General features: G+C 36.2%; 1 protein-coding gene across 7 annotated transcripts in view; it reads left to right on the top strand.

Annotated features, from left to right (window-relative positions):
• KDM6A (lysine demethylase 6A) overlaps positions 1–20,349 on the top strand; it is a 195,752-nt gene that overhangs the window by 68,169 nt on the left and 107,234 nt on the right. For all 7 annotated transcript variants that reach the window (XM_021682119.2, XM_021682138.2, XM_021682110.2 and 4 more), the window contains exon 4: positions 6,937–6,986. In XM_021682119.2, coding sequence (XP_021537794.1) covers positions 6,937–6,986 — 50 coding nt within the window. The remainder of the gene's footprint in view (positions 1–6,936; positions 6,987–20,349) is intronic.

Here is a 20,349-nt window from a genome sequence, read left to right as displayed (position 1 = left end):
ATGAAATAAAAATCCAAAATACTGACCTATACAGGCATAAAATATCATAGACTGAATATTATGTATCTCTCTGAAAACCAATTACAGTCAAGGTGATTGTTCATACGTTGTCATTGTATTCAGTCATTGCACCCTATTTCTTTTTTTTTTTTTAAAGATTGTATTTATTTATTTGACAGAGACCCAGCCAGAGAGGGAACACAAGCAGGGGGAGTGGGAGAGGGAGAAGCAGGCTTCCCGCAGAGCAGAGAGCCCGGTGCGGGGCTCGATCCCAGGACCCCGGGATCATGACCTCAGCCGAAGGCAGATGCTTAACGACTGAGCCACCCAGGCGCCCCTGCACCCTGTTTCTTTGTATAACTTCATTTAAATGTATTCAGTGGTTTTCAGACTGTGATATATATGTTAAAAAAAAGTCACCAGTACCACCACTCCTTCCATTGCAATTTGGGAATCACCAGTTTTGTTCAGTTCACTCATGGTCTAGAATTAGAAAATGCAATTGAGAAGTATCCAAGAAAGCAAAAATAGTGACCGTAACCCAGGTTGTCAGAAGCCTATGTCTGGGCAATAAGCACAAGTTATAGTAGCTTCAAGAACCAGAGAGCTGTAGCAAAACACATTAAAGGAGCACAAAGAAGACATATACTTTGTGTCTCTTACAGTAAGCCAGATGTGAGATACTAAAGACCTTGAGTATATTATTTATTTTTTTTAAGATTTTACTTACTTATTTGAGAGAGAGAGAGAGAGAGAGCGTTAGTGTGAGCAGGGGGAGGAGCAGAGGGAGAGGGAGATAATCTCCAGCAGACTCTGTACTGAGCAAGGAGCCTGACGTGGGGTTCGATCCCACCACCCCGAGATCATGACCTGAGCTGAAACCCAAGAGTCAGATGCTTAACCGACTGAGCCACCCAGGCACTCCAGGTATATTAATTGAATAATGACAAGTAGTAAAGCTGAGATTTCAGTGTGTCCATTAATTTGACTTGAAGGCCTCAGTGAAGGTGCTGATGTAGCAGTAAAAGGATTTGTTTCTTTGCTTTTCCAACTTTCTGTCTGCTTGAATATGTAATATTAAATCTTTGCAAAGGTGTGGAGAGAAGGGGAGATGGGAACAAAGGTCTGTTGTGGATGCTGTTCACAGGGTTTCCCAAGTGTTAGCATGTATTTAATATGTATTAATGCTACATGTAAAGGAAAAGATGTGTTTCTGGCAGTCACGATTTGAGAAGGCAGAAAGGTGCTAGTGAGCTGAGTACATTAGTCATTTATATAAAACGAAAGTTAATATAAGCTCTTTGAGATATCATTTATCCCAGGGTATAAATATAAACTTTCAGTCCAGCCCCAGATAACAAAGCAAAATAAATCAAAGAAATCTATTGACCTAATAACTTTAGGCAACCACAGCCTGTTCTGGCCTAAAGAAGGCAGTCAGTGCAACTGACAAATTTGAAGAATGTCAAAGAAGGACATACTTTTCCTTCTTTCCTTTTCCTTCCATACCCATAGACTCATCCACTAGCCACTAACCTGTAGTGTTACACATTGGGCTAGGGGTGAAAACAGAAATGCTGAGTTTTGCCTGCAGTTAGTACATAGTCTAATACTAGTAATACAGAATGAATTTTAAATCTTTTTCTTCCTTGCATTTCCATTGTATCTAACTCTGCAGAAAGGCTGTCTTTTTTTGGCAAGGCCATCACCTTTAAACTACATTGTTGTTTCTTTTCATCCTGTGCTGCATATGTGGACTTGTCATCAGGCACACCCTCTTTCTCTTGTTTTGACAATCTTAACTCAAAGCTATAATACTTGCAAACATGCTGAAGTCTCTGTTATCTACTAAATCTGTCTTAACTCTCTTTACTCTCTCACTGTATTCTCTGGAAATAAATCTCTATTTAATTCCAAACAAATTATAGTAAGGCTTTGAACTTCTTTTTTTATTCTTCAGTTACACCTTACTCTTTTACTGAAAATCTCTTTAGGCTGCTTGTGACCTATGAGGAATTAACTTGAATTAAATGGCTTGATGTCTACGTATCACCAGGGAAATGCAAATCAGAACCCCAATGAGATACCACCTCACACCTGTCAGAATAGCCAAAATCAGCAACACAAGAAATAATGTGTTGGCGAGGATGGTGGAGAAAAAGGAACCCTCGTGCATTGTTGGTGGGAATGCAACCTGATGCAGCAACTCTAGAAAACAGTATGGAGCTTCCTTAAGAAGTTAAAAATAGAACTATCCTATGATCCAGCAATTGCACTACTGGGTATTTACTCCCAAAATACAAAAACACTAATTCAGAGGGATATACATGCATCCCCATGTTTATTGCAACCTTATGTACAATAGCCAAACTATATTTATAATAGCCAAACTATGGAAGCAGCCCAAGTGTCCATCAGTAGATGAATTTGGATAAAGAAGATATGGTATCTATAGACAATGGAATATTATTCAGCCATGAAAAAGAATGAAATCCTGCCATTTGCAACAACATGGGTAGAACTAAGGCGTATAATGCTAAGCAAAATAAGTCAAAGACAAATACCATATGATTCCACTCATATGTGGAATTTAAGAAACAAAACAAACGAGTAAAGGGAACAAAAAAAGAGGCTAACCAAGAAACAGACTCTTAATTATAGAGAACAGACTGATGGGTACCAGAAGGCAGGTGGGTGGGGGATAGGTGAAATAGGTGACAGGGATTAAAGAGTACACTTACCATGATAAAAAAAAAAAAAGGCTTAATGTCACAGTCTTTTAGGAAGTGGTGAGAACGCAGGTTTACCTAAAGCTGCTACTTTTCCTACTATATCCTGTTGCCTTCCTGGGGGCTCTCATTTGATAATGTTGACCATTTCCTAATTTTAACATAAGCACACTTATTTTAACATGTATACAAATAATATGTTCACTGTTTAAAGAAAAATATTAGAAGATAAATAACCATAAAAGGTAAACAGCCTGAGAGCAGGAGCCATACGTTTGTTCACATCTCTATTTCACTGTATCTAGCTTGGTGCTAGCCACTTAATACTTAAGAAGTATTATGTGAGTGCATTAATGACCCATTGGTATTTTATTATCGAGAGGCACTTGTTTTTAAACATTTCTGATGCAGATCTTTGGAGACTTTTCTATTATAATAAATTTTCAACATTTGAAAATTGAGTTAAACTCTGCAACTTTCTTTAACCTGGTGTATCATGTTAATTTCTCCATCTGAGAAACACACTTCGTAACATTTCAATTTCCTATATAGTATCTATTTTATAGGTAGAAGGATTCTCTGTTGGATGTGTAGACTATTTCTCTCATTTTTTGGTACTAACATAATCACTATATTATCCATTCTTGTAGCTAAATCTTTGCACACATCCATGTTTATGTTTTTAGAAGGAATACCTTGATGTGGTAGGTTTACTGAGCGAAAATGTATGTGTGTGTGTGTATAGTTAATCCTTGAACAACATGGGTTTGAACTGCAAAGGTCCACTTACGTGTGGAATTTTTTCAATAAATACACTACAGTACTGTAAATGTATTTTCTCTTAGAATTTTCTTAACATTTTATTTTCTCTGGCTTACTTTATTATAAGAATACAGTATATAATACATGTAACATACAAAATATGTGTTAATTGTTTTTGTTGTGGGTAAGGCTTTAGGTCAACAGTAGGCTAGTAGGCAAGTTTTTGGGGAGTTGAAAGTTATGTGTGAATTTTCCACTGTGTTGTGCAAGGGTTAACTGTATTAAAACTTTTGACAGTACTAAATTATGCTACAAAAAAGTTTTACTAATTTATACTTACAGCACTAGTAGAATGATAAAACTGCCTATTTCCTTAAATTTTTGCCACTTTTGTCTATTTCCCTTCCTTATCATAACTATTAACCATTATTATTTAATTTTACCATTTTCATATATGAAAAGTTGTATAGCACGATTATGAAGTTAAAGGACAGATGACTATGTGTAGTACCCTCTCCCTTCTGTATGGGTGATTCTTTTATCCTTGATAATTTCCTTGTTTGTTTACTCCTCTTCTCCTATCTTCATGAGGTAAAGGGCAAAATAAAGGAGATGTGTGAGAAAGATTACAGAACACTTAAGTTGTTATAATAGTTAAATTTAACTTGCTTCTCATTATCTTTTGCATTTATTTTTTTTAGACCTAGCTTTTTTAATAATCTTTATTTTTTATCTAAAAGACTAAATGGGCTTATTTAAAAACAGAATCTCAAAATTATGAAAAAATAATTTGAAGTCTGTTAATAAATAAAGTTGTTTCCCAGGATTAAAAAGATCTGAGCTTTGGAAATTGGTCGATAGAGAGTGGATATTAGTATGTTTGGGTACACCATTCTTTGTTAAGCAAAAGAACAAGCGGCAAAAGAAAATGACAGTCTTGCCTGAAGTATTGTTAAAAAGATTTCCTAGTGGGATGAAGAAGGACTTCTTGAACCAATAGAGAACTCAGGGATCACAAAGTGAAGATTAGATGATTTAGGGAAGGAAGAGCCTAGTAAGATAATATGCTACAGTCATTGTGAAAAAGGTTTTAAGCATTATAAGGATGTCCCAACAAATGATTTCCCTTATTCTCTGTTAAGGACTTTAGAAAAGTCTAGTTACATGGACTGGGAATTCTTTTTCATGGGTACGTAACTGGCTTAGATATTTGAAATGATGACTTTGCTTTGGTTAGAAGGATTTCACTAGAGAGACCCTGGTGATGCGTACTTGTATAGTCTTTAGAGTTAAATTTAATGATTTATTTGGATTAGGAATCATAAAATATATTAAGATCTTTTCTTAAAATAGGATGCTAGGCCTAATGGGGTAAAGTATAATTGGAAAGGTAACAAATGGTCATGGAGGGAATGTCTCATTTACAAATCTGTACTTGCACTTTGGAGCATTTACTTTTTTGACTTTGAATTTGAGGGTTCATATTTATTTCTTGGTTCACCATATAGTAGTACGGATGCCATCTTTCTCCCAGCTGATAGTCACATAGGCTTCTTGTACCTCATGTTTCATTTACTTTGGAGGACATCATACTATCTCTTTAAGGGCTCCTCCCAATTCTAAAATGGGAATTTTATGAAGTCATATAATATATATTATTAGGTTATTAGAAACATGCCTTCCAAGGTTGTTGGAATCCTAGAACATCATTGAAAGAGCAGTCTAGATTTAATATGGTGAGTGTACCAAATTGTTAGGGACCCTGACTTTTATTGGTTAGGATGATTTTAGGTACAAAAGCAAAGACCTGATTCTAGCTAAAATAATAAGCAAATTGGTTGCCTCCCATAACTGGAACTTCATAGGTGAGTTGTGTACTGGGCCTAGTTTGAGGTCTGGAAGTATCCAGCTACTTTCCATTTGTTTCCTCTGCTATCTTCTATGGGCTTCATACTAAGAATAGTTCCTTTGTTGTGGCATTTAGTGTTATATAGGTTTCCTTGTTCCCATCCAGCAGTAGAGGTAGAATCCCTTTCCCATGACTGTCATTTATAAATCAGTGATGATTTCTGGACACAAACCTTGTTTGACTCTTCTTTTCCAGCTAGAATGGTAAGTTGGATTGTTTTTCTTTTTAGAAGACCATTAATCAGTGACCTTTATGAGCTAACAACAATCATGTGTGAAGAAATAGAAAATGCAGGATGGTTTGCAATCAACTTTTCACTAGAACTGGACATATTTCTAAATGTTGGTTGGCATCATCTTTATGCCAAAAAAGATGAACATTATTTAAATAAGTTACTTGTTCAGATATATGATGATGTTTTTAGGTAATGCTTCTCTAATTTGAACATGTTTAGAAAGTTCTCTGCATTGTATTCACATATATTTTGGCTGTTCACTAATAAACACTATGAAAGCATTACACATGCAGTTCTAGAAAATACTAATTTGCATTTCCCCCCATTTTTATCATTATAAAATTTTACACTTACTAAATCTTTATTTGAAAATTTTAAGTCTTTTTTTAAATTGAGGTATACTTGATATATAACATTAGTTTTAGGTGTTGTATAATATAATGATTCAATGTATATATTGCAAAATGAGCACAGTAAGTCTAGTTAACATCCATCACCATACATAGTTAAAAATTTTTTTTCTTGTGATTAGAACTTTTAAGATTTACTCTCTTGGCAATTTTCAAGTATGCAATACAGTATTATTAACTGCAGTCACTATGCTGTACATTACATCCCCATGACTTACTTATCACTCAACAGTTTTTTAAAAAGGGCTCTCTCTACCAATTCTAATGTGTGTATATGATTTTTAGTTTACTTTGTTTTTTAACCTCCTCACTGAGTTTTTGGATTGACTGGAACTATAAATTTTTTCACAGCCTTTTATGCCTTGTGATATATTTTAGGGGTATGGGATGCCCTATTTTGGAATTGAGTTGGAGTAAATTAATTGTGGGCTGGATTTTTTTTGTTGGTTATATGAAAGGAAACATCACAAAAGAAATACTGGTTTTGCTCTTTGAGGTGGTTGAGCTCTTGGTCATTCTTAGAAGTGAGATCCCTTGTGGGAACAAATAACTCATCACATTCTGAAGTAGAGTTGGAAAATCTTAATCCTTTTATCAGATTTGGTCTGTGAGGAAGGTCATGTTGATTCAAGAGGTAGCCTAGATCTGTTCAAGATTAGGTCTGAGATATGAACAGTTTTACATCTTTGAACTCCTGTGAATTTGGTATTTGTTGCTATGTCTGACTACGAGGAGGGGAGGCCCCAGATTTCTAAATTGTTTGGTCTTAAATATCACTCTCTGTTGGAAGGTGGTGGGTATGATGGGAAGCTTGTGATATTTCTTAAAACTTGTATTACTGATTTTGAAATGGGACGTGATTGCGACTCATACTTATTTTCCCTCTTTCAGCGTTATCTGCATACCAGAGGTACTACAGTTTACAATCTGACTACTGGAAGGTTAGTGAACATTTGCATGTCTCTTTCCTGTTTATTTTTTGGGCCAATTACTACTGGTTATGCTCAAAATGAATTGTTCCCTTTTTTTTGGTTTTGTTAATTACTTTAAAAACACTGTAAGGAAAGAGGTTTGGAAAGGAAAATGTTCTTTGTATTATCTTGTATGAACCACCTTGTATTTTATTAAAAGAGATAGATTACTCTGACACAGTTTATTAGCCAAAGATGATCCTAAGTGTAAGAATGTAAAAGCAAGTAAAACCAAATGGCAACAAAATGATTCTTTGTTTGTTTGTTTGTCTTAAGTTGTTACCTGGGAATAAAAGAAGGCTTTTATTGGATGTATAAGATGGGTGTATGAGACTGAAAAGACAAGAAACAATGGGAAAATTATAATAGAAATCTTTCTTAGTACAGTCTGTCTATAATTGGAGCTCTGAGGACAGGTGAACCTAACCATTTTTTAAAAGACCTACCTAAATGAAGAACTGTGAGTCATCCATTTTCTTAGTTTAAGCAGTTCATAAAGTTACCTGGGCAGGTTAATCTTCACGTCATATTTATTTTTATTTATTTATTTATTTTTTTAAAGATTTTATTTATTTGTCAGAGAGAGAGCACAAGCAGGGGGAGCGGCAGGCAGAGGGAGAGGGAGAAGCAGGCTCCCCACTGAGCAGGTAGCCTGATGTGGGACTCAATTCCAGGACCCTGGGATCATGACCTGAGCCGAAGGCAGATGCTTAACCATCTGAGCCAACCAGGCATCCCCATATTTATTTTTAAGCATAAGTTTATTGAAGAGTGGGATTTCTTTATCTAAATTGCCATTTTAGATTTTTAGGGTATTTTTAGGATAGATTTTTTAACAATACATTGTGTTGGGATAATTAATCATAAGGAAAAAGATAAATGTTCCTCACACTATAAATCAAGGATAAATTAAATCTCAAATGGATCAGAGATTTAAATTAAAAAATAAAAATAAAAAACATTCAAGTACTAAAAGAGTATGTGGGTGAATTTTTCTAACACCTGGGAACAAGGAAAAAACCTGTCCTAGAACTCAAAATAGGAAAAGACTGATGAATTTGACTACAAAGAAATAAAAGAGAGAACACGAGAGAGGGAATACAAGCAGGGGGAGTGGGAGAGGGAGAAGCAGGCTTCCCGCCAAGCAGGGAGCCCGATGCGGGGCTCGATCCTGGGACACTGGGATCATGACCCGAGCCGAAGGTGGACACTTAACCGACTGAGCCACCCAGGCGCCCCTCTTTTGCTCATTTTTAACTTCTTTTTTTGTTTTAATAGAGTTGTATGGGCTATTTACATATTCTGGAGGAAGCCCTTTGTCAGATACGTGTTTTGGAAATATTTTCTCACAGTCTGTGGCTTGCTCTCCGTCCCCCCCGACCCCCCTAATTGTGCCTTTGAAAGAACAAATCTGAAACTGGTCCCTGTATTCAGAACACAGGGAGAGACCAGTGAAAGGGGCTGGCCCACTCCAGGTTGGTAGATGGCACTTTTAATAAGCAAAAGAAACTTACAGATGAGGCTTGTCTTGGGTGGCAGCAAGACAAATGGATGGATCCCTGAACCCCACCTGCCAAGTCTTGTAAGTTTATAGAGGCCTTAACTGGGCTTAGTCACATATACTGTGCAAGTGTTCTTTTCGATGGCATTCCCCAACAATAATTTTCAGATTTGCTGTTTTCTATCATAACTCTATTTTCCTTTTAATAACTCTAGAACTGGTAATGAAGTATACCCTCTTTTGTTCCTGATATTTTTGTTCTTGATCAGCCTGGCTAAAGGTTTATCAGTTGTATTGATCTTTGCAAAAATCTTTGTTCCATGGATTTTTCTTTTTTCAGTATTGTTTTTCTGTTTTATATTTCATCCATTCCTGGTTGTCTTTATTTGTTCTGCTGCCTTTGTGTTTAATTTTCTCTTATTTAGGTAGAAGCTTAGATGATTGATTTTCTATCTTTTCCCCCTAATATAAGTATTTAAAGGTGTCTATTTTTGTTAGCATTGCTTTAATTGTATCCCACAAATTTTTATATTTTGTATTTTTGTTACCATTTATTTGAAAATGTCTCCTACTTTCTCTTTCTTCTGACCTATGGGTTATTTGGATACATGTTATATAATTTCAAAATACTTGGGTTATTTTAGATATCTCATTGTTAGTGATTTCTTTTTTTTTTTTTTTTTAATTTTATTTATTTGACAGAGAGAGAGAGACAGTGAGAGCAGGAACACAGGCAGGGGGAGTGGGAGAGGGAGAAGCAGGCTCCCTGCTAAGCAGGGAGCCTTGGGATCATGACCTGAACTGAAGGCAGACGCTTAAAGGCAGACACTTAACCGACTAGGCCACCCAGGCGCCCCTCATTGTTAGTGATTTCTAATTCTCTTTTATTTGTATAACATACTTTGTATGATTTCATTCTTTTGAAATATATTAAGACTTTTTTATTGGTTTAACACTTGAAAACAGCTGCAGGATTTGCATTTGTTTGTATTATGCTGTAAACATCAGGTAAAGGCAGTTGATAGTGTTTTTCAAATTTCTGTCTTTGATGGTTTTTATCTTAGTCATTTGCTGAGAGTTACCACTTATGATTGTGGAATTGTCTTTTAATTTTGCCCTTTTTAAAAAAATACATTTTGAAGTTTTCTTACTAGTACATAAACATTTGTGATATTTTTACCTGATGAATTGACCCTTTTGTCATTATAAAATACTATCTTTACCTCTGGTAATCCCTTTTGTCTTGACATGTGCTTTGTCTCATTTTAATATAGACATTCTGTCCTTCTTAGGCTTGTTATTTACATGATATATCCTTTTCCTCTTCTTTCCAACTTGTTGGTATCTTTATATTTACAATTCTTTTATAGATAACTTATAAATGGGTCTTGCTTTTTTTATGCAGTCTGAAAATCTCTGTTCTTTTACTTGCACTGTTAAATCATTCACAGTAATGTACTCATTTATATGATTGGGTTTGCATCTTTAATTTGATTTTTCCTTTTCTGTTTGTCCTTTCAGTTTCTTGGTCTACGGTTCTTCCTTACCTACTTTCCCTACCCCTTTTTGATATTTGAGTATGTTCTACAATTTCACTTTACTTTTCCTGTTGTCCATTTCAGCTCTTCTTTTCATTATTCGTTCACTGGGATTATAGTATATACCTTAAGTTTTTCACAATCAAGTCTCAGTTAATATTGTATCAGTTTACATAAAATATGGGAAGTTTGCAATTAAGTCCACTTCTTACCCATCCAATTCCTTTATATGGTAGTTGTTATATCTATTAAATTTACATTATTAACTCCACAAGATGATGTTCTTTTGCTTTGAACAGACCCATATATTACAGTGTTAATAGTAATGGTTTGTATTTACCCATATGGTTACCATTTCTGATACTCATCATTACTTTCTGTGAATCATTTCCATGTACTATCATTTTCTTTTAGGCTGAAGAACTTCGTTTAGCATTTCTTATAGTAAAGATCTGGCAGAGATGAATTTCTTTTATCTGAAAATATTTTTTTGACTTCATTTTTAAAGGGCATTTTTGCTGGTTATGGAATTATGGCTTGGCTTGCCTTTTTAAAGTGAAGTTCTACCTCCTTGCCTTCCTCTTTCTGATGAGAAATCAGCTCTTAATTGAACCACTCTGCCTGAACACAATTTGTTTACTTCTTTCATGATTTGCTTGTTACTTTGGCTTCCTATAGTTTGATCATGATAAATCTCTGCATGATCATCTTCATATTTATCTTGCTGGAGCATTTTGAATTTGCATTAAATAGGGGAAATTTTTGTTATTTCTTCAAATAATTTTTTGTTCATTCTCTTTCCTTTTCTTCTGGGGATCCAATTCCATGCAGGTTAGATAATTTGCTTTTATATAAATGTCCCTGAAGCGCTCTTATTTTTTTCCTTTTCTCTGTGGTCTTCACATTGGATAATTTTTCTATTTTGAAGTTTATTCTTTTCTTTCCTTTGTTGTCATTTAATTATTAGTTCAATCCACTGAATTTTATTTCAGGTATTATATTTTTCAGTTACAGATTTTCCATTGGGTTCTCTTTTTATCATTTCTCCTTCTTTGTTGAGATTTCCTGTCTTTTTAATAACGAGCATGTTTTGTTAATGATAATTAGAATAGCAACTGTAAAATCCTTGTCTGCCATTTTCTTTTTTTAAAAATTTTTTTAAAAAAATTTACTTGACAGAGAGAGAGAGAGCGCGTGTGCCCACAAGCGGGGGGGGGGGTGGTGGTGGGAGCAGCAGAGGGAGAGGGACAAGCAGGCTCTCCACTGAGCAGGGAGCCTGATTTGGGGCTTGATCCCAGGATCCCAGGATCATGACCCAAGCCGTAGGAAGATGCTTAACCAACTGAGCTATCCACGTGCCCCTTGTCTGCCATTTTCTAGCATCTTTATCATTTTGGGTTTGGTTTCAGTTGATTTTCTTCTTTCTCGAGAATGTGTTCTGTTTTACTGAATCTTTGTATGTTGTGTAATTTTGTGTTAGGTACTGGACATTCTGAAAATTATGCTAACTCTTGGTTCTATTATTTTCTTCTAGGGAGGTCCCCCTCCCCCTTTCTCTTTTATCAGGCAGTTATCTTTATTGGACTCCAACTGCAAACTCAACTTCCTTCGGGTGGCAACTTAAGTATCAACTTAGATCTTTTGTCTTTAACTTAGCTGTAAGTCTGTAACTTGCATACAGGAGTCAGATATGTGGATAGACAGAATTTAGAATTCTTTGCCTCTTTCTTTTCTGGAATTTCCCTTTATTTAGTGGGTTGTGATTTCTTCTGCTTCCAGTCTTCAGGTTTTCTGTATTAGACTGCTTTTTCTACTAGTGACCCACTTAAACATGTGCTATGCCTGGCAGCAAGTTAATAGCTGGGAAAATGGAACTCAGCCCATACAACTTTCCTCCTCTAAGCATGGCCTTTCATATTAGTTTCCTAGTGCTGTTTTAACAACTTACCACAAATTTAGTGGCTAAAAACACAAATTTAATTATCTTACAGTTTTGAAAGGCAGAGTCCCAAATGCGTCTTAGGGGAATCTAGTTGTCAGTAGGGCTTGTTCTTTCTGGAGACTCTATTGGAGAATCTGTTTGCTTACCTTTTCTAGCTTCTGAAGTTTGCCCACATTCTTTGGGCTCATGACCCTGTATCTTACTGCATTTTGTCCCCACATTGCCTTCTTTGGCGTTTAACTTTCTTGCCTCCCTCTTACTAAGGACTCTTGTGATTACATTGGGTCTAACCTGGGTAATTCAGGATAACCTTCCCATATAACAGTCCATTTAATCACAACTGCAAAGTATCTTTTGCCACGTAAAGTAAATATTCTCAGTTTGGGGATTTAGGATATAGACATTTTGGGGGCCACTATTCATACTACCACGTCTTTCCACTAGAATCTGCCTGTTTCTGTTTACTCTTCAGTGCCTTTAGTTAGCTGCTTTATTTTATGTATTATAAATTCTATAAACCAGAGTTTATAGTTTTTATACAACTATAGTTATTTTATAGTTACTGTCTCTAGGAGAGTCTTCACCAGTGTCATCCTACTTATTAGCCTTCATTGGAAGCAGTAGTGTGATAACGTATTGATACCATTTTGCTTGCTTTTGAACTTAATAAAAATGTAATCGTGCAGCATATTTTAAAGTCTTGTCTTCTTTCAGTCAGTACTGTATATGTTAGATTCATCCCTGCAGTTGTATATTGCAGTAGTTTGTTTCCATTGCTATATAATATGCCACAGTTTATTCATTTTATTGTAGAAGGACATTTGGTTTTTAATGAATTTTGGCTGTTACTGATTGTAACTTCGCAAGTTCTTGATGCTCTGGTAGTTGTCTGAGGCCTGAAGACAGATTTAAAACAATATTTTGTCCAGCTTTTCGAGCTCTAATTACTTGGGTAGAAGAGGGAATTGGGATTTAAGACCAAAACAGATTAGTCTACCATTGCCTGCAGTGGAACTCCCCTCTAATCTTACCTACATATAATAAGGAAAACTTAATGTAAAATTTATTATTTAAAAACTTACTGTAGATATTTCGAATAATAAGAGAACATAATTATGGGATGCCCAATACATGGAATACTAATTAGCCATCAGAATGGCATTGGTAGTTTCTAATTGTACAGAGTTCTTTTTTTGTTGTTGTTGTTTATTTATTTGAGGGGGAGAGGTGGAGGGAGAAGCAGACTCCCCGCTGAGCAGGGAGCCCGATGCGGGCCTCAGTCCCGGGCCTCCAGGATCCTGACCTGAGCCGAAGGCAGTCGCTTAACCAACTGAGCCACCCAGGCGCCCCTAGTTGTACAGAGTTCTTAACAGGAAAGTTGAGATCCTCCCAGGTGTCAAAAGCTGACTCCCCAAATACCAAGAACACAAACCAGAGTTTATTGCTTACCATGTTAAAGGAGAACACCACGTCTGCAAAGCTTTGTTGGTATCCTAGGGAAAAGGTAAGGTCAGAATTGATTGAGAATTGAAACTTTGTTTTAAGACAGGTCTTTCACTCTGAAAAACAAACTGAGGGTTCTAGAGGGGAGGGGGTGGGGGTATGGGTTAGCCTGGTGATGGGTATTAAAGAGGGCACGTTCTGCATGGAGCACTGGGTGTTATACGCAAACAATGAATCATGGAACATTACATCAAAAACTAATGATGTAATGTATGGTAACATGTAATGTATGGTAACATAACATAGAAAAAAAAAAAAGGTCTTTCAATTTGGGAGCTTGATTGGGTAAGAATCTCTACAAATGTAACAGTCCAGAAATGGTGATTATAGCAAGGCAAGGAATTTGAGTTAAGGGATTCAAAGAATATTGGGCCTCAAACTATTCTTGATGCTTTTCATTGAAGAATTGATGGTTACTATAATAATGGACAAACTATGTGCCTGGGCAGGAGACATGGAAAAGTAAAGTAATGCTAATGAAAACAGAAGACTGGCAAAGTCATTTTAAGATAGACTTTCAGGAGGCGCCTGGGTGGCTCAGTCGTTAAGCGGCTGCCTTCAGCTCAGGTCATGATCCCAGAGTCCTGGGATCGAGCCCTGCATCCGGCTCCCTGCTCAGCGGGAAACCTGCTTCTCCCTCTCCCACTCCCCCTGCTTGTGTTCCTTCTCTCGCTTTGTCTCTCTCTGTCAAATAAATAAAATCTTAAAAAAAAAAAAAAAAAAAAAAAGACTTTCAGGTGTGGTTTAGATTCTCAGGTCCAGGCTAAGTTTGGGGGTAGACATTTTTGGTTCTCTCAGGATTCAAGGATTTGTACCAGATTTTGTCAATTAAAGACATTAATGCTACTTACTTTAATTTCTGTTTCCTAAACATCATTAAACAATGTAACAGTATTATTTGTGAGCCAATGAGTATTTACCCAGTGGCTGGTGGTGATCAGAATTCATATTCATGACAGTGATTTTTAGGTTTAACTTTTTATATTTGTAGTTTTGTTTAATTTTGTGTGATTTATACCCATAGTGTATTGTAAGTTGAAGAATATAAGTATGATTGATTTTTTTTAAAAAAATATGACTGAGATAATTATCTTTTAGTTGCACTTCTTTCTTCAAACTGCATCTCTTCAAACCTGTCCTCTGTAATTAGATCTTAAAAAGTAAAGTGATTCACCGTTCTATAGGGCCCCAGATGAAGAATTTCTTCATCTGAAATTCTTGCATGCAGAATTATGTGTAGTTGAGTGGATTTTTTTGTGTGGGGGGGATTTCAGAATATCCCCTGTGGCAACAGCATACTTATATCTCTGCAGTGATAGTATGATTTGTTATATTAAGTGGTAAGTAAATAAAGACTTCCTGTCAGTTCAGTTCAAGTCAGAGTTTTCCTACCCAAAGAATTTTGGTGGCTGATTTATGATCACCTTTAGTTTTTGTTAGAGGCTTTTGGAATTCAGAATGAACAATTCGGTATCATTGATCTGTAATCCATAATTAAATTTTAATCTGTTTAACATTTCAAAACTCAAGGGTGTTTATTATGTAATTAAAAATTTTATTTCTTGAGAGATCATACTTTTTCTTACCTAGTTCAGAACAAATGAGTCATTTTTGAAATAGTGAAAATTTGCCAGTCATCTCATGACTGTTCTGTCATGCCATTACATGTTTATTATTAGTGATTATAATAAATAGCTTTGTAATACTAGCTAATAATAAAAGCTTATTTACTCAACAACTATTTACCGTGAAGAAATGGCATAATAATTTAAAAAAAAATGTAGGGAAGAAAATCTTTCTTCTGACTACTTAGGTTCTTAGGCTAGGGCCTATGAATTCCTTAAAACAGGCGGATTAACAGGAGGGAAAAAAAAAACAGTTTACACATGCAGTGCATATATACCTGTGGGAGAACTCAGTGATGAGTAACTCCAAAGGTGGCTAGAATTTGGAGCTATATACCAACTTAGTAGGTGATGAGAGGGAGAAAGGGCACTTACAGGAAAACAGCTTTTTTCGGAAAATAAATGAGCCCTTAGGAGACTAGATGGGAGATATGATAGTCTTGTGACAAAGTCAGAGTTCCTCTCTGGGAGGGAGTTATGACACTTGGGTTCTTTTAGGAGGCTCTGCTTTTAACATATGAGGGATTCGAGGAACTGAGACGCCTTCAGCCCAAAATAATTCTTACACCAAAGTGGCATACTTTGGAGTACCATGTCCTGATCCCCTTCAACAATAGCAGCAAAACCTAAGGTCTTTCATGAGTCAGGAAAGTTTAGAAATTGCTGTTATGGTTTATAGTATGAAGTAGAAAGGTAGGAATGAAAAATTGTGTGTATGCTGTTAATGCTGCTATGTATTTGATTATACAAATAGAAGATGGTAAGCTACATGTTAAAATGGGAGGAAGTTCTGTTGCTTCCTGATGACTTCTATTAAGTATACTTTATTAAACAATTCTGATATACTTTTATTTATAATTGTGAACTTTTAAAATACATAAAACCTACCCTTTCTCCCCTTTTTTTCTCACTTGAATTTAAGAAAGAAAAGCTTTTGAATTACGGTAGTATGCTTATCTAAAAGAACCATTGATAAAAAGTTGCAGAAACTAGGGAACTCGTGGAATCTGCACTCATCTTCTGACTTTTCAGTGACTTTTTCTATTACAGTAGTTATGTCAGTCACTAACCGGCTTTTACATTCATAGACGAGGGCTTTGTTGGCAATACACAGGGGGTAAGTAAGATAGTTCCTGCTCTCAAGTTGCCCATATTCTTGTGAGGGGAGACACAAATAAGCATATGTTTTTGGTAAGTGATATATTGGAGGTGTTGAGGGCCATGAGGGGGGTGGAAGTGTGTGTCTTTGAATAAAGGGTGGGGGAAAGTCTGAGTGGGGATTAGAAACACTCCACAGAGAAGTTGCAATTTGAGGGAAGGATTAATGGCAGTTTTCCAGCTAGAAGACCTGGAGAGGCTTTCCAAGAAGAGAACTGAGCCAGCATGTGAAAGTACAATCAGTAGGTGTTTAGGGAATTCTCAAGTTCTTGGTCTAGAGCAGAGGTCCAAAAACTTTCTTAAAAGAATGAAATAGTAAATGTTTTAGGCTTTGTGGGCCAAGAGACAACATCAGCTGTTTTGTAGATATTAATCAGTTACAATGTAACCATTATAAAATGTAAAAATTATTTTTAGCTCTTGGGCTTAAAAGAAAAAATTTGACTGGCTATAGTTTGTGGACTCCTGTTTTAGAGCCTAGGGTTATTGTTGGGGGTATTAGGACTCAAGTTGCGGAAAGAAAGGCAAGGGCCGGATAGATGGTAAATGGGTTTACAACAGGTAGCACAGATCTGGAGGCTTAGATTTGTTTCAGTATTTGTTCAATATCGAGTCAGTTTCTGTAGTGCTGGAAATTAGAGTCCTAAAGTTAAATAAAACACAATGACTTCAGATTGATTGAAATTGCATTGACTGTACATTAAAAAAAAGAAAAAAAACCTCATTGTAAAGAGACTACTGTCTTTCTCAATAAAATTTTGTCATTTTTCCATGAAGTTCTTGTGCATATTATAAGGTATATTTTATATTTTACAGCTTTATTGCTATTATAAATGTCCTTTTAATTTTTTAAATCTCTGCTTATATATAGAAATGCAGTTGGCTTTTATATGTTAAATTTATTGAGCAGTTTCACTAACTTACTAACTTGGCTAATTTGACTATGTTACTTTGGATTTTCTATGTAGACTATCCTGCCTTTGTAATTAATGGTTATTTTGTTATTTCCAATTTTTTTATCTTTTTGCCTGCTATTGTGGTAATTAGGATGCCAGCACAGTATTGATTGAAAGAGGTGATAGAGTACATTTGTTGTTTCCCTTCTTAAAGGGAATGTTTTAAATGTTTTACCATTAAGTATGATTACTTAAAGTTACTTTTTTTTTTGTAAATAACAAACTAAGAAGAGAAAGGAACTTCTTTACCAAAAGCCAACTGTTAAAAATACCACTTTAAATGTCAGCATTTTTCTTCTGTGTGCAAATGCTTATTCTGCAGCCACTGAGATAGTTTTATATTTTTCCTGTTTAAACCAGTCTTGTATTTCTGAGGTAAGTTCAAATTGGTAATAAGTTTTTATCATTGTTGCTGATTGGGGTCACTAACATGTAATATCTTTACTTTTTTTTTTTTTTTAATTATTTATTTGAGAGAGAGAGCAAGTGCAAGCAGAGGGAGTGGCAGAGGGAGAGAATCCCAAGCAGACTTGGGATGCTCCAGGTGCCCCAGTATCTTTGCATTTTTGTTCATAATTGGAATTGGTCTCTGTTTTTCCTTTCTTGAGTTGTCTTTTTCTTATGCCTTGGAACTGGTTTTGCATTCTGAGGAACTGGTCAGAGAAGGAGGAAACAGGGCAACAACGCTTTCCTTTAAGGGAATCATGAGATCATACATACCTCACTGGTGAGAATGTAGTAATTTGAGCATTCCTAGCTGCAAGGGAGGCTGAGAAATATATTTTGTCTGATCCTAAGAGGATAGAAAACAGTAAGGGGGAAGGTACATGTTGTTGCAAAATAGACTGTACTAGTAATACAAATTACTCATGTTAATTGGCTAATAAGGGAATTATAATTATGTCTGTATGACCTGAAAGTCTTAACTGTTTCACTTAAATTTTTTTCTAGATAATGGGAATATAATCACAACCTTTTTAGGAAAGAGAAAAGCGGGAGTGCTGTAGTCTCGATTTTAAGAAAATTAAACATGAGTACCTGCATCCTAATCCTCTTCCTTAGAAAGGCACATCCCCAGTCTTGTACAGTCTCAGCTCTCAGCTATTTTCAGTACCTGCCAGCTCTGCTCTAATTAAAGGGTTGCCAGCATTCCAACTTTGTTCATTTTTGAAAGATTTTATTTATGAGAGAGAGCAAGCGAATGAGCAGGATGGGAGGGGTAGAGGGAGAAGCAGATTCCTGCTGAGCAGAGAGCCCGACATGGGGCTTGATCCCAGGACCTTGAGATCATGACCTGAGCGGAAGGCAGACACTTAACTGACTGAGCCACCCAGGCGCCCCAAGGAGTTTCTTTAAGAGCTATGTTGGGGGGGCGCCTGGGTGGCTCAGTTGGTTAAGCGACTGCCTTCGGCTCAGGTCATGATCCTGGAGTCCCGGGATCGAGTCCCGCATCGGGCTCCCTGCTCGGCAGGGAGTCTGCTTCTCCCTCTGACCCTCCTCCCTCTCATGCTCTCTGTCTCTCATTCTCTCTCTCTCAAATAAATAAATAAAATCTTTAAAAAAAAAAAAAAGAGCTATGTTGGGGATCAGTGAAAACACTACTATGGACTCTGGTATTGGTGAACTGCTAACTTAATGAACCACATCCGTGACAATAACTTTACTGTAGACACACTATAAGAACCTTCAGTGTAAGTTGATAGCAATCTCATCAGGTTATAATTTCTTAATTTGGGGTTGTGATGGGTACTGTAATACAGTCAAGGTCAGAGGTTGGCAAACTTCTTTTGTAAAAGGCCAGATAGTAAATATTTTGGGCTTTTTTGTAAGCCTGATAGTTTCTCTTTTGCAACTATTCAGTTCTGCTTTTGGAGCTGGAAGCAGCCATAGACAATAAGTAAATGGTTGGGTGTAGCTATGTTCTGGTAAAACTTACTTACAAAAACAGGTGCCTGGCTGGATTTCATCCGTGTGCCATAGTTTGCTGACTCCTGGTATGGATACTCTAACCTCTAAAGATTTGTATTGAAGCAGGAGTATATTTACTAAATAGTACATTTCCCAGAAAGTTACTCCCCTAACTCTTCATAATATAGGTTGAAGAATGACTACATCGTATTTAAATTAATTTCCATATCAATGCCTTGGCTCAGGTCATCTTTTTCCATAAACCTTTGTTTCTCAGTGGGGATGCTATTGGCATTTGTGGTGAGATTGTATATTGGGAAAGAATTCATTTATTTAAGAGCATGTAGCCATTCACACCTCCAGGTCACTGTTTCTAAAGATGGGTGTTAGAACCTCTGGCTGGGATGGCTTGTTTTTCCTTCTCCTTTCCCAGCTATCCTTGAGAACAGTACCCAAGTGTACTACCTGTTTTCCTAGTCCTTATTATACTTCATTAACTCTTAAATGGTTGTAGCTTGGAATGTATTATTATGCACTTAATTTCATAATCTTTTGTCATTAAATCGTAAATTCATTGAGGATAGGGATTTTTGTCTGCTCACTACTGTCTTCCTAGTGCTGATAACTCTGCTATGACTCATAATAGATGCTCAATAAAAGTTTGAATTACATGGTTTACTGTAACGGAAAAATGAGATTTAATTCCTTGCTGAGATATATAAGTTCCTGGTTAATAGGAACTGTTCCTCATACTAATTCTGTGTCATCTAGGGAGCTGAGTTTAATAACTGAGCTTAAATACTGGGTGATTCAATTTACTAATAAACCTTTGGGCATCTGCTGTGTAGAAGGCACTGTGCTAGGTGATAACGGGATACACACATGATTAGCATTCCTGCCTTTGTGGCATTTTTGTCTGATGAGATGGCGTTTTAGTCAGTACACAAATAACAAAAATATAGTAGTTAAGAGTGAACCCTGGAGGCAGGCCTAGATTCAGTTCCTGTGTCCACTACTTAGTACCTGTCTTTTTGAGCAAGTTGTTTAATCTTTCTGATCCTTGTTTCTTTATTCTATAAAGGAAGCCCTCCACCACCTCATAGAGTTGTTTGAACCTTCAAAAAGAAATGATGATATTAGCATTTTGCATTAAATTAAGTTCTTACTATTAATAATGTCTTAGGATAGAGGCATTGTGCAGG

The sequence above is a fragment of the Neomonachus schauinslandi genome, chromosome X, assembly GCF_002201575.2.
Source record: "Neomonachus schauinslandi chromosome X, ASM220157v2, whole genome shotgun sequence".
Lineage (NCBI taxonomy): Eukaryota > Metazoa > Chordata > Mammalia > Carnivora > Phocidae > Neomonachus > Neomonachus schauinslandi.
Note: the sequence above shows the minus strand (reverse complement) of the source record. Positions and strands in the feature narration are given on the sequence as shown.